The sequence below is a fragment of the Nematolebias whitei genome, chromosome 15 (genome assembly GCF_014905685.2).
Source record: "Nematolebias whitei isolate Nwh7 chromosome 15, NemWhi1, whole genome shotgun sequence".
NCBI lineage: Eukaryota > Metazoa > Chordata > Actinopteri > Cyprinodontiformes > Rivulidae > Nematolebias > Nematolebias whitei.
Window position 1 is genome coordinate 1337130 of NC_056512.1, and position 25625 is coordinate 1362754.

At 41.1% G+C, this 25625-nt stretch overlaps 1 protein-coding gene across 1 annotated transcript in view; it reads left to right on the forward strand.

Annotated features, from left to right (window-relative positions):
• Positions 1 to 688: 688 nt before the first annotated feature.
• Positions 689 to 25625, forward strand: part of LOC119421928 (COP9 signalosome complex subunit 1) — a 116860-nt gene continuing 91923 nt past the window's right edge. Inside the window, exons 1-7 of the mRNA XM_037689292.1 lie at positions 689 to 873; positions 14116 to 14251; positions 15013 to 15090; positions 15169 to 15229; positions 16702 to 16787; positions 16923 to 17017; positions 17100 to 17205. Coding sequence (XP_037545220.1) covers positions 689 to 873; positions 14116 to 14251; positions 15013 to 15090; positions 15169 to 15229; positions 16702 to 16787; positions 16923 to 17017; positions 17100 to 17205 — 747 coding nt within the window. The remainder of the gene's footprint in view (positions 874 to 14115; positions 14252 to 15012; positions 15091 to 15168; positions 15230 to 16701; positions 16788 to 16922; positions 17018 to 17099; positions 17206 to 25625) is intronic.

Sequence of the window (25625 nt, forward strand, 5' to 3'; positions counted from 1 at the left end):
CTGTCTAAACAAATCTGACTTGTAAAGGAGTCTTCCAGGCTCAATGTGATTTATCTGTCTAAATAAAAGTTGAGTGAATGAATGAAAATTATTTAATATATGTAAATAGATGTCTAAAAAATAAACTATTTAATATATGTAAATATCTAAAAAAGTTAAGTCTGGTCCTCTGGACATTCAAAAAAACAAAACAAAAAAAAAAGTAAAAACGCTTCGAATGTCCAGAGGACCAGATTTAACTTTTTTTTATTTTTCTACCTGGATTATTGAGCATGCATCAGAATATATGTAAATAGTTTATTTTTTAGGCATTTATTTTGTACAGTTACAACTGGGACAAAACTTTGACTCAGAAATATATTTTTGTTATTAATTTATGGAAAGAAAAAATATCAAGATATATATCGTATATCGCAATTTATCTTAAAATATCGAGGTATAAATTTTGGCCCATATCGCCCAGCTCTAATACCGTCCAACAAAGTAAAGCATCCAGACAGAGGATTGGCACTGAAGCCAGCCATTCAGGGTCAAAGGTCATGGACTGGACTTCAGTGATTGCAAACTCTGCTTAAAGCTTTTTGGCACATGAACTGAACAGTACAAGAGACAAGTGAACCCAAACGTTCAAATCATCTGAACAAAACTTCCATTCCCAGAGTGTATGTAGTGTTTTTAATTAGTTTTTATGTTTTTCCCAACCTGCAGGGAGGTTCAGAGTGCTTCAGATGCAGTTCCTGAAGGAAGTGTGGTTTCTCCTCCACTGGACTCAGCCTGGGCAGAGTCCACCAGGAAGAAGGCTCTTCTCAAACTGGAGAAGCTGGACACGGATCTGAAAAACTACAAGGGCAACTCCATTAAAGAGAGCATCAGGTATACTGCTACCTGCTGGCTTCAGTCACTGCATTGCTTCTACTGGCCAACCAGTTCTGTTCATTCAGAGGTTCTGCTGTAAAAAGCCACGGGTCATGATGAGCTTTAGATGGTCCAGTCTGGAGTCAAACCACCACCACTTCCTGGTGTTAACGTATTAAAATAAGCATTTGAAAACATAAAACAGAAATGCAAATATTATGACTGCTGCTACCTAAAATACATCACACACTGCTTAATAATCATTTGAATATAAAAGAGTGTATTATTGTTTAACACAATGTTTATAGTTCTGTTCATTTTAACGCACAGTCGCTGTTTTAAATTGTCAGCTTTTTCCTGGACTAACAGCAGATGTATGATTATTGTTTTTATTCATGATGATAATTATGGGCGGCTGTGGCTGAGTGGTTAGAGCAGTCGTCCTCCACTGCAATAGTTGGGGATTCGAACCCACCAGCAGTCACATGCCGAAGTGTCCCTGGGCAAGACACTGAACCCCTCATAGCCTCTGATGTGTGTCCTATCAGTGTATGAATGTGACAAAGCTCTGATTAGTCTCTTTAGAATGATTTGTTTAATTATCTTTGTAGAGATCTAGTAGAGTGCTGTATGAATGGGTCAATGAGGACACAGATTTTAGTGTAAAGCGCTTTGAGTATCTTGAAGTAAGATAGAAAGGTGCTATATAAGTACAGTCCATTTACCATAATTATCTATTTTTAATTTTAATGCCAAAGAGACAATCTGGAGTAGAGTTGCATTGGGGCCTAAAAAGTCAGGACCGAGCCCGTAGTTTTTTGTCTTTTTTTTTCCGAGCCCTACCCAATGGATTAACTGTAATTAGAGGCCCAAATTCGAAAAAAAACCCACACTTTATTTATTTATTTATTTTATTTTATTTATTTTTTATTTTTCTCCCCCTTGTCCTGTCTGGCATTGTGACACTTAGAATTATTGTCTAATGCCCAGCAGATTTACTTTCACAAGCAGAGCATTATGGCTGGCCTTAATGCTCCACTTGATACATAAATTAAACTTTATTAGAATTTGCTATGGGCTTGTTTCAGATGTAATGGACATGGGGACGAAAGAACAAAGAAGATAACAAAGCAGAAAAGTGAGAGAAGAGTTAAAAGGTAAAGAAGGAGATAGGAATAGAGGAGAGAGAGAGAGGGATAAAGAGAACACAAATCAACATCATTGAAGTCTGACTCTAGACCTGTGGGGAAAAAAAAACAAAAAAACGACAAAACCAAGAAACCACAACAACAAACAACTTATATAATGATAGTTATAACATCATTAGAAAGTATTTTATACATTACATGGTAATACAAGATATATTTGATGGCCACCAACCCAACTGAGTGTGTATCTGATAAACACCTGAAACTAAACACCTGTGTGAGCATGCTTATCACTATAAGGTTTCTCCATAAAAATGTTCAATAGTGGATGTGGCGACCCACAGACCCGTCCCCACAGGACACGATGGCAACACAGGGAAGACCGGAGCCACAGACACACAGCGGTCCCACACCCCCCCAGAGAGAGAAGCAAAGGGAGTCCTCGGGTGATCCCCAGCAACCACAATGCAGAAATCCCAGGAGGCTGCAGCAACGAGTCCACAGGCCCCGTCGGCAACCTGCCCCTCCAGAGTAGATCCGGCCATGGACACCGAGCCCCGAGCCCCGAGTCCCGAGGTCATACCACCCCCCAACAGAGGCCCGACAGAGCCAGGGCACCCAGGCCCCGGCAGGCACCAGGACATGCCCGCACACACCCCACCACCCAGCCCCAGCTGCTGAGAGCCGCCAATGCACCGGCAGCAGGGGTGCCCACCACCGGAGGGGAGCACGTCAGGGGGAAGTAGACCCCACATTAAATTGGGGGCCCAAATTGATCATTGATCCAAGAGGGGGGACCACCTTAAACCCAACCTGAGACATAAACAGGCCCACATAGACAGCCCGACAGAGCCTCTGTGCCCCACCCACCCGACAGCAACTTTTTTTAAATTAAGCTTTTACTGCATTTGTAAGCAAACCAGTTTGACATGATAGTTTTAAAAACGTAACGAAAGGAAGATATGTTTATTTTTATTAACAAGTCACCAAATGGATAAATACAAAACGAATAGCCTAAAAAAGAACAAATCTAAAGATAGGCTATTATACAGATGAACAAAAAATATTTTTAGAGCAAAATTATTTAGAAAAATATAGAACAAGGCTCCAAAAAAGTTCAATCTGGTCCTCTGGACATTCAACAAAACAAAACAACAAAAAAATGTAGAAAAGTTTCGTCTCTCATCCGAGAGACTTCCTCAGTCTGAGGTGCTGTTTTCAGCTCAGTCTCTTAAATAGCACCTTCTCAGAGTGGATCAACCAGTTTGCTGCCTTCAACCAAAACCAGCTGATCACATGCTCAAGAAGGACCATCAGCCTAGCAATGGATCATTAGCACCTGATGGCTGTTTACTATTCACAGAGGGCTGAGTGATACTACTCTTTACGTGCATTCCTGTTGATGATGCAGTAGAGGTGGTCAGTTTAAAATTAAAATCAGACACCACTCTGAGCAGCAGGACCACGCACTCCACAGAACAACTGTGTCAACTCTTGAAACTGTGCCTGCAGTCAACCTACTTCACATATGGGGAGCAATATTATAGGCAGAAACATGGGTGTGCTATGGGGTCTCCAGTTTCTCCTATTGTTGCCAACCTGTACATGGAGGAGGTAGAAAAGAGAGCCTTGACGTCCTTTTCAGGGACACCACCAAGTCATTGGTTCAGGTATGTTGACGACACCTGGGTTAAAATTAAATCTCAGGAAGTCCAAGATTTTACTGACCACTTCAACTCTGTGGATAAATACATCAAGTTCATACGAGAAGATGAAAAAAATGGCTTTCTTGGACTGTGAGGTCTCAGTCTCTGATAGAGGACAATTGCAAACCGAGGTGTACCGCAAACCCACCCACACAGACCAGTATTTGCAGTTTGACTCCCATCACCCTTTGGAGCACAAGTTAGGAGTCATCAGGACTCTGTACCACAGAGCAGACAGCGTCCCCACTAACTTGCTGGGCCATCCTTTTGGCCAGTGGCTGTTTTGTTTCCCCGATGTAAGACTGATCACAGCCCTCCTGACACTGAACAGCATACACAACATTGCTCTGTTTGTGCCGGGGGACTGGATCTTTGGGATGAACCAGTCTTTGCCGTAATGTATTTTGGGGTTTAAAAGCCACTGGGACGTTATGTTTAGAAAATAAATGTCTCAGTTTCTCTGATGCTCCCTCAACATATGGAATGACCACTGGTCTGGGTCTGGGTTCCTCCTTTTCACCTGTTGGCTGACTGGAGTCCTGTTTGGGTTTCTTCTCTGCTTTCAGGAAGGCCCAGTTAGGATATCCACATTGCTCTAGAGCCTGTCTTGTGTGGGATTTCTCCTTCTGCCTGGCTCCTGAGCTAGTGGGGACGCTGTCTGCTCTGTGATACAGAGTCCAAATACAGAGGCCAAATACAGCCACACTGCAAAATTATCAAAGCTCTACCTCTTTATTCCTGCTACTGTTGTTAGTGAGAGGTTTTCTCCACCGCTTGAGATATTCACTACAACTAGATCTGTGCTTTTGGCAGAAAGTGTAGGTAAGTTGGTCTTTTTGGCCAAAAACTTAAAACTTGATTAGCTAGATTGTAAACGGTCTGTTGCTGCTTATTTTTCTGGTTCTGACTGTTATTGTATTTATTAAGATTTTTATTATTGTTAGTATAGTTTATTTATTCTAAAGAGTGCCGTTTATTTAAAATATCATCCAAATGGGTAATTTTTATACAAACGTATTGTTTACTTGGGATATTTTCAAAATAAACATTTTGTAAGTCTTTATGTTGGCCTTTTTTGTACCGAAAATTAACCGAACCGAGCCCTCCTTGAAACTGAACTGAACCGAAATGTGATTTTAGCATACCGTTAAACCCTTAGTATATTGCAATTTATCTTAAAATATCAAGTTCTTCATTTTGGTCCGTATCGCCCAGCCCTATTCCAAGGCTTTAACAATATTGCTTCCTTAGTCTGTCACCCATACTATTTTACTGAAGGAGGTGGTGTCCAGGCCAAATTTGTTAACAAGTAGGTGCAATATTTCCTTCCTTATGTTTTTGCCTGTTTTAGTGTATTCTGCTGGAAACACTGCTGTCATTAGAGTTTTTCCTACTAGTTTAAAGTCACTTCCAGTGAAATGACAGGTGATTGCCTTGTAACTCGTTTTCCTGTAGTGGTCAATCCACATATTTATGCTCAGTTCATGCCAACATTTCCAGTCGCAAGGGCTTCTTTGACCATTTGAATTAAGGCATCTCTTTTTTCCTCTGCGATTTCTGTGCACATTTTGGAAATTGTGTTGCGGTGTGGCAGGACGGACTCTGCCTAGACAGCCATAAGTGGTACCAACATTTATTAACTCTTGAGCCAGTTCTTGAAAACCTTTTCCACTCACCACATAAAAAGGCCTTATGCCTTTACAGCAAAACTGGATGCACTTTTTCGTGATGGCTTGCTTGAATCTCAGCGGCTCTTCCCTGCACATTAACAAATGACGTAATTGAGCTTTGACTTTCACCTTTTTTAGGAGTTTGACATGCCTTCATATGCCGATTCAGTGTTGAGGTGCCAGTTGCAGTCATAGCTGTGAAGAGCACCACATTTGATGCACCCCTCAAAACCAGTGCATACTGTTTTACCATTAACTACCAGTTAAAACGGTTCCAGACCTCAGACTTTGCACCGTGCTGGCTTTGAAGAGTGAGTTCTCCTGTTTTTAGCTTCTTTTATATATTTTTTGCTCCGATATTTTGCTTGTTGTGTGCGGGTCAAGTGCAAATCCTCAGATGTGTCATAAGAGGAGCAAAGCAAAGGGTGGGCGGGGCCATGCATAATTGCTGCGCAATGTGCTGCCAGCATTACTCTTTTCACAGTCTAAGGGTGCATTCACACCAGCCCTGTTTAGTCTGCTTTAATCGAACTCTAGCTCGTTTTCCTAGAAAGTCCAGTTTGTTTAGGGAGGTGTGAACGCGCCATCGAACTCTGTCACGGAACAAAAAGGTGAACTCTGGCCCGGGCTAAAACCTAGGTCTCGGTCCGGTAGAAGAGAACTCCAGCGCGGTTCGAGTACAGTGTGAATGTAAACAGACCAGGCCCCGCTCCTCAGGGTAAACAAACACGCATTGCTCTGACCTTATATGGAGCCGTCAGCTGCCTTGCGTGGAAAAACAATATTCTCCATGGTCTTCTGTCTCATCTTCTGCTCGTGCTAAGTCCACTTTTAAAAAATTACAAAATATAACTCCTAAAACTGCTAAAACTTGATGCCACTCCATTTTTGTTTTTATTTCTAGAAGAAGAAGAAGAAGTGTTGTTTTATGAAATTTTTTATACAAGGTTCGTGAACGGTCGGCCCCGATGATTCACACGAGAGGAAATAAATCAGAGGAGACTGTTACTGCTAGAAATAATAGTGTCATTTATTAATCTGCCACAGAAAAACAGCCAAGCAAAAACATGTACACTCGTACACTCTTAACACACAAATTGATATGAGAGCCTCTCACCGTGACACTTTGGTCGGGAAGCCTTCGACCCAATGACAAGAAATCACACCAAATTACTGAGCTGGGCACCTCGCGCGTGGTCCGCAGCAGACTTCTAACTCTCCTTGCCTGTCACACCTCCTATATACCCCTCCCTGACCGGATCGCGTGAGAGCAGTGAAAAACAAGTTTGATGGTTGTCAGGAGGACAGACAGAAAGTCGGTATCTCATTAAAACATGTTTTCCATCATCAAAGCAGTCTGTACAACAGAGCGATGGCTCATAAAAACATGTCTTTCAAACCCAAAGTCGTGGGTGGATGAAAGACCTGTCTACATCAAACTCTGGGTCACTGTAACCATAAGATGGGCCAGATCCCACGGTCAGAGTATCCCCGGAGGCTCACTTTAATTACTCCAAAACACATCTGCAGCACAGGCCTGACTTTGGACAGATAAGCTGCATATAAAGTGAGTATAAGTATAAATTGACATAAAAGCATCAAAATAATCATTCCTATATCAAGTGTCTTCAGAGGTTTTTGTGTCGTTTCTTTCAGTAGTTCTTGGTGCAGCGCCCCCACAGGTGAGCGAGGGAATTGGTTGGTTCAACAGGTTGGCTCGACTGCACAGTGTAGTGTGAATGCAAATGCACCAGCTCAAATGTAAACAAAATGGGATGAATATTGGTCCCGAACCGAGTCTACCGGACTATCTGGTGTGAAAACGACCTAATTAACTTCTGCACTCTATTTTATTTATTTCCTCATTAGTAAACGTACTGCCTCCTCCTCTAAGTAGATTAACACAATGTAATATTGTGCATTCTTATTTAGTTTTCTTTGTGCTGTATGAGTTATAAAACTGCAGCATCAAAGCCCGAGACCGGTCTGGCCCGCACATTAAGCACATTATTTTGACCCAGCCCGAATCCAGGTCAGGCCGAGCAGGGTCCGAGTTAGAAATGACAGCTCTAATCTGGAGATAATAAACCACAAGCAGATTTCTGGTGAAGATTCTCAGTCTTAAATAAATAAAGGTTAAAAACAAAACAACTGGATTTCTATTCTGTAGCTGAAAATGTTTCACTTCCCACCCAGGAGGTTTATCAATTCAGATAATTATGTGAATTGACCTGCAGCCTCAGAATTACAAAACATTACTTTTAAATGTTAGGAATGAAGTCAGATCAGTGTTAAAAAGTTCTGCTATTTAAATCTATGCTGTCTTTAAAAATGTGTTTGGAGTGATGGAGATGAGTCGCGAGACAAAGAAAAATAATCTATGGTCACAAAAACAGGTTATATTTAAACCAATTTTTTCTTCTTCTTCTTCTTTCAGCTGCTCCCTGTGTTAGTGGTTGCCACAGCGAACTTAGTCGCAGTAAGACTTGGCAGTTATTTTTATGCCGGATGCCCTTCCTTACACAACCACAGACTAGGGCTTTAACAGACTACTCGAGTAATCTACACATCGATTCCTAGGACATCTATCGAGTTTTTTAATTTCACGTTGAGTATTCGTGGTGACGTCATTACGTTGCCGTTACGTCATTGCGTCACGTGATCCGCACCGGGCGCGGGTTACAAAATGGATTCTTCCATTCCTCCCAGCAGACAGATGGAGCGGAGCAGGCCCAGTCTTGGCAAACGGGTAGAAATGCATTAATAGTATGGAAATATTTCACTAAAGATTAATCTTCTGGTTCAATTACCATAAGGAAACAGAAAATGTAACAACTTACAGACTGTTTGGAGCTCGTTGCGAACCAGTGTTACACCATATTCTGTGATCACCGTATATTGTGACGTAGGGGGCGGTGTTTTATGCACTGTTGCAGGTCACAGAATATGGTGCAACACCGGGTCCAATCGACCGAACCAGAACCAGCTTCCTCTGACCTTGTTTCACAAACAAAAAGCAAAAAATATTCATCTCTAAACCTATTAAAAAACTTATAAACATATTAATCTCTAAAACTAAACCTAATGCACACCACAGCTGGCGGTGGTGCGGGGTGGTCGACCGCCCCACTGTTTTTAGTTTCGTTTTTGACGTGCAACATGTTTCTTTTATTATTGCAGCTTAATAATAATAACTAATAGTTTAGTTTTTCCTGTGACTTATTTGCAGTATGATAAATGGTAAGAGCATAATATATGCTCCCAATGTTTTGTTGATCTTTTTTTGTAAATAATGATCTTTTTTGCGGTTTCATTTATTTTTGTATCTTTAGCTCCTATGATGTCATCAAGTACTCGAGTTCTACTCGAGTTTTATTATGTTAATGTTGAATTTTAAAATTATGTAGTCGTTCAACCCCTACCACAGACCACCGAGCTACCACAGCCCTCTGTTTGGAGCAGAGAGCTGCTATCTAGGACACCTGGAGGAGCAGATGGTGGGGGTTAAGGGCCTTGCTCAAGGGCCCAGAGTGTGACAAATAAGGGTGGGGGCAGGTGTGGGTGCTTCACCTACCCAACCTAGATTTGTTGATGTTGTCGGTACCAGGGCTTGAACCGGCAATATTCTGATAACAGACCCACCTTCTCTAACCTCTGTGCCACCACTCCCCATTTAAACCAAAATGTTTATGCATTGGTTTTGTCTGTTTAGTTGTAAAACCTGATTAAATTCTCCTCCTTGAATCGCCACCTTATCGTGGTGGAGTTTGTGCGCCTGATTGATCCTAGGAACTATGCTGTCGGGGGCAATTATAATTGCCCCTGGTAGGGTCTCCCAAGGCAGATTGGTCCTAGGTGACACAAACAGAATAAATTTTATTGGAATTGCACCGAGATACAACGCGAATATGTACGTACAGTCATCCGAAAGATGGGCGGCGTGCACGAAGTTGCAACTACAGGAGAGCGCGGCATTCTTATCCTTATCAGATAATAATCTTAGATAGGAAAAGGGGGAGAAACATGAGGGTAGATAGTGATATTACAAAAAAATATATTTCACATCTTGTCTATCAGGACACGATTTGAGACATCAAAAAAAAACTCTACCAGCAGCAAAATTAAAACATGATTACATTTTCATTTGACATCAAGGTGTTGAGATTTGTCCATGAGCGTTTTTTCAGATCAGCCACAGTTTCTGAAGATGTTAATCCAGCCAGCAGTTCTGATAAGCTTGCACAGAAAGTTCTCGGGGGGTGGATAGATGAAGCTTTTGTCCTTGGGTACTCATGTCCCAGGAGAAATTTGATAGTCAGCCCGTTTCCGAGGTCGTCGGGAGTCTGATTCAGATAAGCTTGATTTTTGTTTTTTCTTCAGGCAGACAGATTTTTTTTTTCTTCAGCCTTGAGTCCATCTGGGCGTTCTAGTTCCGAAAATGCCTAATTGTGGGATTCCATTCCACTGATCCATGCTATGAGTCTCCTTCAAGGTCGAACCCACAACGCTGACGAGTCCCAGAAGCCGCAGGTGGTCTGCGATTCTCAATCGCCTCCACCTTACGGTTAAGCTCGTAAACCAGATGATTTAAAGTTCCCACAGCGAGGACCAGACCTTCGCACTGACTCGGAAGCTTTTCCATGGCCGAAACTGCTGCCAATGTCTTTTTCAAAAGTCGATAAAACAGAGCCCCGCCGATGCCAAAAAGCAGAGTCCCTGCTATCATAAATCCAAATATGTAAACGTCTTCAACATCCTCTTGAGACAGAACTGTGATACACATCAACTGCCACACTCCCCACAAATCCATGACGTACCCCACAGCGTGAGTATCAGCTGGACATGCCAGTTCTCCAGGACCTTGTCGCTTTGATGAAAAAATCTTATCAATAGAGTTGAACGCCCACGATACCAAATCCATAATCTTCTTAAATTATGTTTGGGAGATGAGACCCAGGCGCTTCAGACACACAGAGAGCAGAGCAGGTGGAAGGAAAAAAACGGGCGAGGAGAAACAGTATCTGCCACCTCGATGAGAGCCTGGGAGGAAACCTAATGGGAAGAAACCAGGCCAGACAAAGAGCGATTTAGAAGACTTTTATGGACAAAACAAAACAAGGAACTCAATGTCCCCTGCCCGGACGTGGGTTAGCAGGGCCCCACCCTGGAGCCAGGCCTGGGGGAGGGGCTCTTCGGCGAGCGCCTGGTGACGGGTCTCTACCCATGGGGCCCGGTCAAGCTCAGCCTAAAGGAGCAGCATGGATTTGCCTTTCTGCGGACCCACCATCTGCAGGAAGTGCCATAAAAGTCGGGTGCATGATGCCATGGGCAGTGGCCAAAGGCGGGGACTTTGGCGCTCTTACCCTGGCTTACCAATGCTAGCTCTTGGGACATGGAATGTAATCTCTCTGGCAAGGAAGGAGCCTGAACTTGTGCGCGAGGTTGAGAGATACTGACTAGATATAGTTGTGCTCACCTCGACGCACAGCATGGGCTCTGGAACTGATCTCCTTGAGATGGGCTGGACCTTATTTCACTCTAGAGTTGCCCTTGGTGAGAGGCGTCGAGCTGGTGTGGGTCTACTTGTAGCTCCCCCCAACTTGGGGCCTGTGTGTTGGAGTTTTCCCCCGGAAGATGAGAGGGTGGCTTCCCTTCACCTTCGGATGGGGGGGACGGGCTCTGACTATAGTTTGTACCTACGCGCCTAACTGCAGTTCAGAGTATCTGGCCTTCTTGGAGTCCTTGGCAGGGGTGCTAGAAGGTGCGCCAGCTGGGGACTCCTTTATTCTGTTGAGAGACTTCAATGCCCACGGGGGTAATTACAGTGTGACCTGGAGGGGCATGATTGGGAGGAACGACCTCTCTGATCTGGACTCGAGCGGTGTTCTGTTGTTGGACTTCTGTGCTATTCCTCTTCGTGTTACATAAATTTCATAAAAGATAAATTGTTTTAAAACCAAAGTACATCTTTAAACATTAATTCAAGTTGTATTTTTTGTTATTGGTTCTGGAGTCATACCTGTTTTCAATAAATCAGAATCAGAATGCCTTTATTGTCATTATACGCAAGTACAATGAAATTAAGAGCCACTCCTCTTTTCAGTGCAAAAACATGCTTAAGAAAAACACACAGTAAAAATATAAAAAATGTAACGCAGTATAGATATAATAGTACAATGAAAGTAAAAAATACAAGTATTTCACAATTATATTGCACATTATGGATATTAGTGAGGTAGTTAAGGTGATTGAGAGTATGAAATGTCAGTAGTATTGCACAGTAGAAGTCCAGGTGTTTGGGAGGTTAGATGATTAAATCAGTGCATGTGTGAGTTCAGTGTGGTGATGGCTTTAGGGAAAAAACTGTTCTTGAATCTGTTTGTTCTTGTTCTGATGCACTTGTAGCGCAGTAATAACAGTATATACGAGTTGTCTCCTGTGTGCTGTTATTAAGCTTTCAAGTGTAGGGGAACACCACCACTGTAGATTTTATAAAACATAAAACAAGGTTTAGAACCATCCCACTTCCGAGGGGAGGTCCCAAGTCAATCTGTAACACACAGGCAGACACATCACTTCTTGACTTCGTACACTACTTCATGGAACTTCACCGCTCTTTCTACATCAACGAACTTCTAGCAAACTTCAGAGAATAACTTTCTCCCAGTGAGATGTCCTGGGGAGGAAGAGGACCAGAAGCAGAACCGGGCATTAACCTGAGATTTGAACCAGAGCCACCGCACCGCAGAGTGGTAAATCCCAGCTGACTTCAAAGAGTCAGTGATCGGACCTTGGTCCCTCCAACGGATGACAGGTGACTTTTGAGGATAAATCCTCCTCTTAAGTCACCCATAGCATCTCAGGCACCGGTGGCATCACTCATACGCAGTTGTGGACATTCTGACGACTCATTCTGGTAGGACAAGAGACCTTTAATGCCTTTCTGGTGATCATACATCAATTATATTGCTTTCTATATACCACAGTTAATTAGGACACAATTTTAACTACACCCCAACAAACCAGTCCAAAAATCTGCCTTTTAGAGTTCTAGAATTGCGCCGCTCAAGGTGGCTGCATGCTGGAGTAGCTCTGTTACTTTTATTATGAGATTTTGCTTTTGGAAACTTTAATTCTTCTTTTTCTGGATGTAAATTACATTTTTTTGGATGATTGTTTCCTCTGGTATCAGATGCTGTGCAGCTGGAAGGATTTTTACTGAAACCTTTTTAGTTTTGGACATTTGTTATTATGCGTAACCATGGCAACAATATGTTTTTTACAACTGGGAGCAGCTGATTAACATCTCAAAGCTCAAGTAATACCCCAACTACAGTCCCAAATCCCAAATGAGTTGTAAAGGAGGCGCCGTGGATGCATCTCCGTCTACCTGGTGGCGGTGCTCGAGTACCTGACCGCCCAAATCCTGGAGCTGGCAGGAAACGCGGCTTGTGACAACAAGAAGACCAGGATCATCCCCAGGCACCTGCATCTGGCTGTCTGCAATGATGAGGAGCTCAACAAGCTGCTGAGAGGAGTGACCATCGCTCTGGGAAGAGTTCTGCTCAACATTCAGGTGGTCCTGCTGCCCAGGAGGACTGAGAGTCTCACCAAGTCCAAGTAAACAAATCAGCGTCTGTGGCCAGTTTCTTCAGATTCACTATGATGGACCAGCACAAGAGATCCTTTCTGCCCACAGCCATCAGCATCTAGAACAACTCTTTAATAAAACCAGGAGAATGAGCTACAACAATAATTAATTTCCCTCTGGGATTAATAAAGTATTTTTGAATTGAATTGAATTGAATTGAATTATAAAAAGTTGCACTGAATTTAATAATCAAGTAAACTTTGACACAAGGTAATTTTGTTATTATTTGTGTATTCATTTTTTATGAATAATCCTCATCAGATATATACATCAGATTATTATTTTTGTAATAAAATACATAAAAATCAACTAAATTTGTGATTATTTTGGCATATCTGTGTGTATTAACTGATTTGATGCCCCTTTAAACACGAGAAAAGGATTCACGTTTCAGTTTAGTTAATTTGAGGGTTAGAGACTGATTTTTCCTCTTAAAGAGGTGGTGCCCACATAACATAAATAAATGCATATCTTATGAGCTTAACTCATAACTAATAAATTATATAGATATCCATTCACAAATCCCTCTACACAAGCATATCTTACAGGGGAGTGTCCAACTCCGTGTCCGCTTCCAGATGTCCGACGTGCCTCCTCTTTAAATGCTCGTGCACCACAGAAGTGCTTCCATGATATGTGAAGTCCGCTTTGCAAATCTTGCAAATAAGTTTATGTTGTCCTTTACTGAGAGTGAAATCGTCCCAAACCTTGGATCGTTTAGCACGCCGTCTTGTTTCACCAGTAGCTGCCATGAATAAACATGCCGCTGAATGCTGTTGCGCATGTGTGAAACTCGCCAGAAATAGACGGACAGGAAGATGTCTCACTCAGTTTCAAAAAACAAACAAAAAAACCCATCAGTAATAAAAAACGACTATTAACAACAATTAAATTTGTCATCATCTATTTTTATTGTCGACAGTGTCAACTAATCTTTGCAGCTGTATTACTGAGGGACGTTCAGTGTTGACTCACAACAGCTTTGTAGTTAAATTTAAAAACATGCTAACCACTGCTCCACCATGTTGCCCATTCAGGGTAATACAGTCTCACCAGTGTTTTTTTATTGTTCGTTTGTTTTTTAGGAGAGGCCATGATGACCTGGGGGACCACTACCTGGACTGTGGGGACCTCAGTAATGCTTTGAAATGCTACTCCCGAGCCAGAGACTACTGCACCAGTGCTAAGCATGTTATTAACATGTGTCTGAATGTCATAAAGGTACAGCAGGATGGATCCCCAACACATGCTGACTTCATGGCTGTGCTTGCTGCAGCATTAGGGCATGAATGGGGCACGAAGACACATTTTGTCTTGGGTCTCTGTCTCAGTGGGCTCAAACACAAACAGTAATAAAATTTAAGTTGGTGCTTAAAACAGACACTGTTGACTCTCAACACTTCAGACAAGTGTTTTAAACAAAGACCTGTAACCCTCAGCAGCCCTTTGAGTCCATGCTGGGGTGACTTTCCGCACTAACCACAGCCAGATTTTAGCTAGTTATCTCTAAAATGGACTGAGTTTTAGCCATTTGTGTTTTCTAAGGTCAGTTATCTGTGGCAGCCACCTTGAACTGAGCTGACTCCAAAAGTTAAATCAGTTCAAGATGTACTTACAGAAATTACTTTGAGAGTTTCATTAATTGATAAGTAAATAAACTGAATTGAATTAATTCAGTTTATTTATATAACACCAAGTCCCAACAGAAGTTGTCTCAGAGCACTGAACAGAAACATTCTTATACATTGTAAAAGAGAATTAGTAAAAGTTATCTATCCAAGGAAGCAGCAGTTTGTGTTGAATCTTCACTTCATCACAGTCTCCCATCGTGAGCAAGCACAAAGGAGACAGTGGAAAGGAAAAACTCCCTTTAAAATTTGTGAGATCTGTGAGAACCATAAATATCCTGTTCCACTTCATACAAACATACAAATCATTGTCAGAAAAAGAGTGTGTAAAACTTCCATTTTGTTCCTCCAAAGGTGAGTGTTTATCTCCAGAACTGGTCCCACGTGCTGAGCTACGTGAACAAGGCCGAGTCCACTCCAGAAATCGCAGAGGTAATGTGTTTTAAATGCCTTATGTACTGGACTGTACGTGTCGGCAGGTTTTCAGATATCTGTTTGTGCTTCCTGCAGCAAAGGGGAGAACGTGACAGCCAGAACCAGACTGTCCTCACCAAGTTAAAGTGTGCTGCAGGTATTGCACTCCTCGATAACTTCCAATGTGCTTCAAGGAACAGTTTGAGTTGTTCTGTCTGATGGTGATCAGTAGTTAGCCCCTTATCTGTCATCAAGATCAGAGTGTGGGCACAGACAGGTCATTGTCCATGATAGGCTCATGGATTTCCAAACATGGACACGTTTTAGTTTTATTGTTTTTCTGATTTGTACCACAATTTTCGGTGTATAAGAATGTTGCATCATCTAAATAATAAAGACTTGTGTATTACCTTTTTTGTTTAGTTTGTTGTTGGTGTTGCTGTGTGTAATAAGTGCTTAGGCTGCAGAATTAATTTTCAATTCAGTTTATTTCTACAGCGCCAAGTCACAACAGAAGTCATCTCAGGGCACTGAACAGAAACATTCACATTCATAAAAAGTCAATTACTATTATTTATCTAAGGAAGCAGCAGATTGTGTTGAATCTTCAATTCATCACAGTATCCCACCTTGAACAAGCACAAAGGAGACAGTGGTATTTTTAACAGGAAGAAACTTCCAGCAGATTCATGCTCAAGATGAGCTGCATCAACTGTTTGTGTTTGAGAGGACAGTAAGGAGTAACGGACACAGAATGGCAGGTCCAGAATGGAGGCGAGTAGGTCTTTGTATAGGAGGAAAGAAAACAAACACACATCAAGTTGGAAATAATTACAAATGCAAACTATCCATTTGTAATTATTCATTTGAGGAAATGTGGTCAATTTATTCTCCAGCAGTCTAAGCCTATAGCAGCATAACTAAGGGACAGCTCAGGAAACCCAAGCTGACCCTAACTATAGGATTTATCAAAAAGGAAAGGCCTAATCCCAGTCTTAAAACTGGACCCTGTGTCAGCCTCACAGACAGAAACTGGAAGTTGGTTCCACAAGAGAGGAGCCTGATAAATGGTAAATGGACTGTACTTGTATAGTGCCTTTCTGTCTAATCAAGATAGCCGGAAAGTGCTTTACACTCCAATCTGTGTCCTCATTTACCCATTCATACAGCACTCTACTAGATCTCTACAAAGCTAATTGAAGAAATCATTCTAAAGAGACTAATCAGAGCTTTATCACATTCATACACCGATGGGACACACATCAGAGGCTATGAGGGGTTCAGTGTCTTGCCCAGGGACACTTCGGCATGTGACTGCTGGTGGGTTTGAACCCCCAACTCTTGCATTGAAGGACGACTGCTCTAACCACTCAGCCACAGCCGCCCCTGATAACTGAAAGATCTTCCTCCCATTCTGCTTTTACAAACTCTAGGAACCGCATGTAAACCTGCAGTCTGAGAGCAAAGTGCTCTGTTAGGAAAATATGGGTTAATATGAATCATTCTGAACAGTGTTCAGGACCATCTGGGCTTATCCGATGGATTAATGCATTCAGCAGCCTGGGCACGGACAAAACTTCCTCACATTTGTCTTTACATGAACCTTACCTCCGTGTTGTTGTTCCTCAGGTTTGGCTGAATTGGCTTCCAGAAAATACAAACCAGCTGCCAAGTGTTTCCTGCAAGCTTCATTTGATCATTGTGACTGTCCAGAGGTTAGTCAATGCCCTCAGTTCACTTAAGTGATGTTTATCCCTGCTGGATCATTGATTTAAAGCTTAGAGCCTGCACAGCTGTTTGTATAAATGCTGAAGGGGTTTCAGAGGCTGAAGTTTGGGTCTGTGTTGCAGCTGTTGTCTCCCAGTAATGTGGCTGTGTATGGGGGCTTGTGTGCCTTGGCCACATTTGATAGACAGGAGCTCCAACGTAATGTCATCTCTAGCAGGTAGGTTGTTGTAACCAGTAAAGAGCAAAATATTTACATCTTATGACAAGAACTACTCTAAGTATCTTATCTCTGGTTGCAGCTCCTTCAAGTTATTTCTAGAATTAGAACCTCAGATCCGAGACATCATCTTCAAGTTCTACGAGTCCAAGTATGCTTCCTGTCTCAAGCTGCTGGATGAAATGAAGGTTAGAATACACACCTACTCTAAATTCAGTCAATTAAATCTTCTTATCATCATGCTGCTGAAGGGACATGCTAACAAGACCTGCTAACGTTGCTAACAAGACCAGGCTGCTAACTGAACCATGCCGCTAGCAGTACCATGGCGCCAACGGGACAATGTTGCTAAGAGAAACCTCACTTTCATCAGAACCACTCTGTTAATAGGACCATGCTGCTGTAGATGTGTCTTTTTCACTTTTGGTGCCTTGTTTCTGTATTTTTGTTGCATTCTTTGAATAAATCCTAGTTTATGTTAGTTTAGTTTATGGTAGTGCTCACATTAAGCGTGTAACTTATAGCTGAACAGAACATATAAGAATTGTGCCGCTGCTGTTCTGTGTATTGTTTTGCACTTTTATTCTGCTGGTGAAGATTCTCAGTCATCCAGGTCATGATAAATTCAAAAAACGTTCAATACGAAAACAACTGGACTTGATTTGTAACAGATGTTTCGCTCCTCATCTGAGGAGCTTTCTCAATTCAATGAGCAGTAAGTGAGAGATTCAGGTTATAAGGCTGAGTGAGATAAGACACACATACATATGTAGATTGACAATTCACACGTCAACACCTTAACAGTACGGGTTTCTTAAGGTCTTTGTTACTCTAATTCAGAAATGAGGCCCCTCTCTTCCCATCAGGTGTGAAAACTGGCTGGGAATCAGTCTTAAAGTTGCATTATAGGTTTTTGAAAGTGGAAATCTGAGGCCGCCTCCTCTGTTAAGAGATGTTTTTTTTTCTTTTTACATAAATTGTTTCCTTCACCCCCCTCTCAGAACACAGATGGTTTGGTACTCATGTACCACATGTGATGCAAATGACAATAAAGAACCTTAAATCCTTGAATGTACACTTTACATACCAGTGAGCCTCAGCCACAGACCAAATATCAATTAAAAGTTGCTGAATGACCATTTCTCCATCTAGAGAAGAATCAGAATGCCTTTATTGTCATTATACGCAGTACAATGAAATTAAGAGCCACTCCTTTTTCCAGTGCAAAAACATGCCTTAAGAAAACACACATTAAACACACACTAAAAATATAAAAAATGTAAAGCAATATAGATATAATAATGAAAGTAAAAAATACAAGTATTACACAATTGTATTGCACATTATGGATATTAGTGAGGTAGTTGAGGTGACTGAGAGTATGAAATGTCAGCTCTACCAGTGCTCTATAGAAATACTGGACCCCATACAGCAAGGTTACTCAGGGCAGCCTGCGGGTCATTTCTGGCCCACGAATGAGTTCATTACTTTTAAAAAAATTAAAAAATCAGTGCAAGGGACCCAGTGTTTCCCCTACCATTATACGAGCAGGGCTCCCAGCCCTGTCAACAGAACCGAGCGCCCTGCCTATCGAACCGATCCCCACCCTACCCGTTCAGCATGTGCCAGCATTGACATAGCTTGCTTAGCTAGCGAAGCACATTATAAGAGGTACTGTTCCATTTCCCTCACGCTGAGCTGTCCCCCCCCCCCACACACACACACACACACACACTAAAAAACAGTGCTCTTCACTACAGCAACTACTTTACCTCTCAGTGCTTTCCCACTTTTCACAGTTCAGGGAACAACCTCTGATTCATTGTGTCAGTTTACAGCAAATAACAGAGACTTGCATAAATGCCAAAGCAAACCTGAACAGGACATTAACAAGAACAACCCAGTTCCACACTCAGAAACATCAGAAACATTGCACATTAGGACTTTAGGACACACCTGTGTCTAAGCCGCACTTGTTAAATATAAGATAAATCATAATTTTGTACATAAATAAGATGCTTTGTTATTAAGCCATGGTCATCCACTGTTTAGACTGTGCCCAGACTGCTCCGGTTGTGTGCCGCTTTCTTGTAGTACAAGAATCAGCCAGCAGATGGTGTTGACAGAATATAGCTTGCTTCAACACATACTCAAACTGCAAGATTGTCACGTCTTCATGAAGCGTTGCTGTCTGACTCATGGTTACAACCATTATATCTTCAAAATGAACACAATGACTAAGCATAATCACTGGACAGAACAGTGCCACACGTCTAACTGAAATTATTTAACAATTATTTACTGGTAAAACCCAGTCTTATCTAGGTCATGTGACCGGAAGTCAAATGGTACCGGTAGAATGCAGTAAATATTCATTAAACTAGTACCATTGATTTTTATTGGTAAACACTTTTGTTAACAACTGCTGTTTTTAAATGTACTTTGATTTCTGCTCAGCCAAGAGCACATATGAGCAGGACGGGGGGAAGAGCCCCTCCCTTCCTGATGTCTTCTCAGTTCTGTTTAATGCCCCTGTTTAAGCTTAAATGAGATACTGGTATTTAAACACATATCTTCCATACACAGAAAGATTTAAAAAAAACTTTTATTTAAATATGTCTTGACTGAATGCTTTAAAAATACAGTTCCTTGCGAAAGTATTCGGCCCCCTTGAACTTTTCAACCTTTTGCCACATTTCAGGCTTCAAACATAAAGATATAAAATTTAAATTTTTTGCGAACAGTCAACAAGTGGGACACAATCGTGAAGTGGAATGAAATTTATTGGATGTGTCAAACTTTTTTAACTAATAAAAAACTGAAAAGTGGGGCGTGCAGTATTATTGGGCCCCTTTACTTTCAGTGCAGCAAACTCACTCCAGAAGTTCAGTGAGGATCTATGAATGATCCAATGTTGTCCCAAATGACTGATGATGATCAATAGAATCCACCTGTGTGTAATCAAGTCTCCGTATAAATGCACCTGCTCTGTGATAGTCTCAGGGTTCTGTTCAAAGCCAAGAGAGCATCATGAAGACCAAGGAACACACCAGTCAGGTCCGAGATACTGTTTTGGAGAATTTTAAAGCCGGATTTGTATACAAAAAGATTTCCCAAGCTTTAAACATCCCAAGGAGCTCTGTGCAAGCAATCATATTGAAATGGAAGGAGTATGAGACCACTGCAAATCTACCAAGACCCGGCCGTCCCTCTAAACTTTCATCTGGAACAAGGAGAAGACTGATCAGAGATGCAGCCAAGAGGCCCATGATCACTCTGGATGAACTGCAGAGATCTACAGCTGAGGTGGGAGAGTCTGTCCATAGGACAACAATCAGTCGTACACTGCACAAATCTGGCCTTTATGGAAGAGTGGCAAGAAGAAAGCCATTTCTCAAAGATATCCATAAAAAGTGTTGTTTAAAGTTTGTCACCTGGGAGACACCAAACATGTGGAAGAAGGTGCTCTGGTCACATGAAACCAAAATCCAACTGTTTGGACACAATGCAAAACGATATGTTTGGAGTAAAAACAACACAGCTCATCACCCTGAACACACCATCCCCACTGTCAAACATGGTGGTGGCAGCATCATGGTTTGGGTCTGCTTTTCATCAGCAGGGACAGGGAAGATGGTCAGAATTGATGGAAGATGGACGGGGCCAAATACAGGACCATTCTGGAAGAAAACCTGTTTGAGTTTGCAAGAGACCTGAGACTGGGACGGAGATTTATCTTCCAACAAGACAATGATCAAAACATAAAGCCAAATCTACAATGGAATGGTTCACAAATAAACGTATCCAGGTGTTGGAATGAACAAGTCAAAGTCCAGACCTGAATCCAATCCAGAATCTGTGGAAAGAGCTGAAGACTGCTCTTCACAAACGCTCTCCATCCAACCTCACTGAGCTCGAGCTGTTTTACAGGAAGAATGAACAAGAACTTCAGTGTCTCCATGTTCAAAACTGACAGAGACAAACCCCAAGAGACTTGCAGCTGGAACTGCAGCAAGAGGCGGAGCTACAAAGTATTAACACAAGGGGGCCCAATAATATTGCACGTCCCACTTTTCAGTTTTTTATTTGTTAAAAAAGTTTGACACATCCAATAAATTTCATTCCACTTCACGATTGTGTCTCACTTGTTGTTGATTCTTCACAAAAAATTTAAATTTTATATCTTTATATTTGAAGCCTGAAATGTGGCAAAAGGTTGAAAAGTTCAAGGGGGCCGAATACTTTCGCAAGGCACTGTATATCTGACGATTTGTCCACCACTGTCCTGTCATGACGGAAGAGGATGGGGGAAAGACTCCTTTTTGTTTTTCTTGCTTCATGTTCGGATGTGAGTTTAAAATGATATCACTGTATTTAAATTATAATTTAATTTAATTAATTATTGTATTTAAATGCATATTCACTGACACAGAAAGATGTCACACAGGAAGAATTGAAAACTTATTAAAACATGTACCAGACTTGACTGCTTTTGCTTCTCAAATCCTGACCATCGACACGTTGATGCGGCGGGCAGCAGCTCTGCCCTCCTCTGTCCTCCCAGCTGATCGCTTTTAACATGAAAGCTGTGTCATAAATTCTCTGGGTGTTTTCAATTATTCTGAACAAAATGAACAGGTCTGTGCATGAAGTGCAAAATCCGGTAACACAGGAACTATCTGAAGAAATTAATGCACGTTTATCTTGGGGGTTGGTCCTCGAAAGCGCCTCGTTGGTCATTCAAGTTAGACTTCTGGTCACATGATGACAGCGTGGGTGGAGTTATGGTAGGAATTTGAAACTGTGAGCAAAAGTCGTTGTACATCCTGAGAGCATTCACTCTGTGCCACTAACGCCTGCCCCCATGAGGGGTGGGGTGCTTGGAGCCAAGAGCTCCCAGCTCTGTCAAAAGAATAATGTTAGTCAGTGGCAGGAAACTACCGAGAGACGGCAGGAAGTTTTTCAAAAACAATATAAAAATTTAAATTTTGAAAATTATAAAAAAAATATATAAACAAGATGCTCCTGCATATAAACCACGGGGTACTAAGTGTGAGACGAAAGTAGAGGCTTATAGAATGGCAATTAAGGTAGTTAACCACAAATAGGATGGATTATTTATTTATTTATAAGTTTATTCATTTTTTTTTAGAACAAAACAATTCAATATACAATAAGAAATGCAATCACGAATAAAATGAAATGCAGCAGAAAGAAGAAAAATCTTATATCTGCCCCCTTTTACCAAAAAAATTAATTTAAACAATAATAATCTTCAAACAAAAACAAAATAAACAACTCCTTCTCTAGCAACAATTCATACAAATACACATTAAGCTATTTCACATTTTTTTTAACAAACCAACTTTGATCATTCTCTTAAACACAGACATTGATCTGGCATTTTTAACATCACTCTCCAGATTATTCCATAATCTAATAACTCTTTGGATTGAGGTAGACTGTCACTTAAAACTAATTCCAAATTTAGGTTTCACAAAGATTTCCATCCCCTTAAGATTATAACAACTCTCTCTTCTAACAAAATTTAAATGTATATTTAAAGGTAATGTGTTATTATGAGCCCTATACATAACTGATAAAATATTATAATCTACCAAATCATGGAACGTCAATAACTTCAGTTGATAAAATAATGTGCTTGATGGGTGACTGAAATGCTTTCTAGTAATATCCTGATGCATTCTCAAGCTGGAGCTTTCTAGTAATAATTCTTACAGCTCTTTTCTGTAAAACAAAAATAAGATTTATAATTGTTTTACATGCTTTCCCCCAAACATCAATACAATAGATTAAGTGTGGAACAATGATTGCGTTATACAACATATACAGAGCTTTATCATTCAATTAGTCCCTTACTTTGTACAGTACTGAAATAGATTTAACTATATTTATTTTTACAGAATTATGTTGTTTCCATGTTAACTTTTCATCAATGATAACACCCCAAAACTTCACCTCACTAACTCAACAAATCTCAACACCCTCAACTCTAAATGGAACATCGACAGTTCTCTTTCTATTACTGAATATCATATAGTTAGTTTTATCTAAGTTTAATGATAATTTGATTAAGTTTAAACCAAGTTTGTATTTTTACAAATTATGTCTGCATCAACTCCATCACCCGTTCTATATTGTTACCCAAACAAAAAAATGTGGTATCTTCTGCAAATAAAACACATTTAAGGAGTCCTGACACATTTACCAAGTCATTCACATATAAAATAAATAACTTTGGTCCAAGTACAGAACCTTGAGGAACTCCACATTTGATATTACAGAGGTTAGATCTTACATGATTTATTTGTACTAACTGTTTCATATCTTTCAAATAGCTAGATACCCACTGTAGTGCTAGTCCTCTAATGCCACATCTATTCAAATTTTCACTGAGAATATTATGGTCAATAGTATCGAATGCTTTCTTTAAATCAACAAAAATACTAACACAACATTGTTTTTGATCCAACAATTTTCAGTCAGGTCATCTGGACAGGGTTTTTTTTTTTGTGCTGAAACGTTTCACCTTCCATCCAGAAGGCTTCATCAGTCAAGGAAACACACAACACAAAATCGATTCCTCCCCCACCAGCTTACTCCAAAGTGGAACAAACCAGTTATGTTGGTACTAAGATGGTCTCTTTGGCACACCCCCTCCTCTGGTGCCAGTGCTGGTTTGTTCCACTTTGGAGTAAGCTGTTGGGGGAATAATCAGTGTTGTGTTGTGTGTTTACTTGACTGATGAAGCCTTCTGGATGGAAGGTGAAACATTTCAGCACAAAGAAAAAAGAAACTGTCCAGATGACCTGACTGAAAATTGTTGGATTGTATACCTGGATTATTGAGCATGGACATTGTTGATTGTTTTTGATCAATAGCAGTTATTTGTTTTACAAACCAGGTTCCAAAGATGATGGGACACTAAACAAATTGTGAATAAAAACTGAATGCAATGATTTGGAGATGGCAAATGTCAATATTTTATTCGTAATATAACATAGATGACAGATCAAAAGTTTAATCTGAGTAAATTTAACATTTTAAAGGAAAAATATGTTGATTCAAAATTTCACAGTGTCAACAAATCCCAAAAAAGTTTGGACAAGAAGCAATAAGTGGCTGGAAAAAGGAAATTGAGCATGTAACGAAAAGCTGGAAGACCAACTAACACTAATTAGGTCAATTGACAACATGATTGGGTATAAAAAGAGCTTCTCAGAGTGTCATTGTCTCTCAGAAGCCAAGATGGTAAGAGGATCACCAATTCCACCATTGTTGCGCAGAAAGATAGTGCAGCAATACCATAATGGTGTCACCCAACGTAAAATAGTAAAGACTTTTAAGTTATCATCATCAACCGTGCATAACATCATCAAAAGATTCAGAGAATCTGGAACAATCGCTGTGCGTAAGGGTCAAGGCCCTAAAACTCTACTGGATGCTCGTGATCTCCAGGCCCTTAAACGTCACTGCACCTCAAACAGGAATGCCACTGTCAAGGAAATAACAGAATGGGCTCAGGAATACTTCCAGAAAGCATTGTCAGTGAACACAATCCACCGTGCCATCCGCCGTTGCCAGCTGAAACTCTACAGTGCAAAGAGGAAGCCATTTCTAAGCAAGCTCCACAAGCTCAGATGTTTGCACTGGGCCAGGGGTCATTTAAAATGGAGTGTGGCAAAATGGAAGACTGTTCTGTGGTCAGATGAGTCACGATTTGAAGTTCTTTATGGAACACTGGGACGCCATGTCATCCGGACCAGAGAGAACAAGGATAGCCCAAGTTATTATCAACGCTCGGTTCAGAAGCCTGCATCACTGATGGTATGGGGTTGCATGAGCGCTTGTGGCATGGGCAGCTTGCATGTCTGGAAAGGCACCATTAATGCAGAGAACTATGTTCAGGTTCTAGAACAACATATGCTCCCATTTAGACGTCATCTCTTTCAGGCAAGACCCTGTATTTTTCAACACGATAATGCCAGACCACATTCTGCAGCAATCACAACATCATGGCCAAGTAGGAGATGGATCCGGGTACTGAAATGGCCAGCCTGCAGTCCAGATCTTTCACCTATAGAGAACATTTGGCGCATCATAAAGAGGAAGGTGCGACAAAGAAGGCCCAAGACGATTGAACAGTTAGAGGCCTGTATTAGACATGAATGAGAGAGCATTCCTATTTCTAAACTGGAGAAACTGGTCTCCTCTGTCCCCAGACGTCTGTTGAGTGTTGTAAGAAGAAGGGGGGATGCCACACAGTGGTAAAAATGGACTTGTCCCAACTTTTTTGGGATTTGTTGACGCCTTAAAATGATACATTCTCTCAGTTTAAACTTTTGATCTGTGATTTTTGTTTTATTCTGAATAAAGTATTAGATGTTGGCACCTCCACATCATTGCATTCAGTTTTTATTCACAATTTGTTTAGTGTCCCAACTTTTTTGGAATCCGGTTTGTATAAATTCCATGAGAGCTATTGATGTAGATTTATTTGTTCTAAACCAGGGGTGGGCAATTATTTTTTCCATGGGGCCTGTATTATGAAATTCTTTATCAAAGGGTTCGTGAGCGATCGGCACCA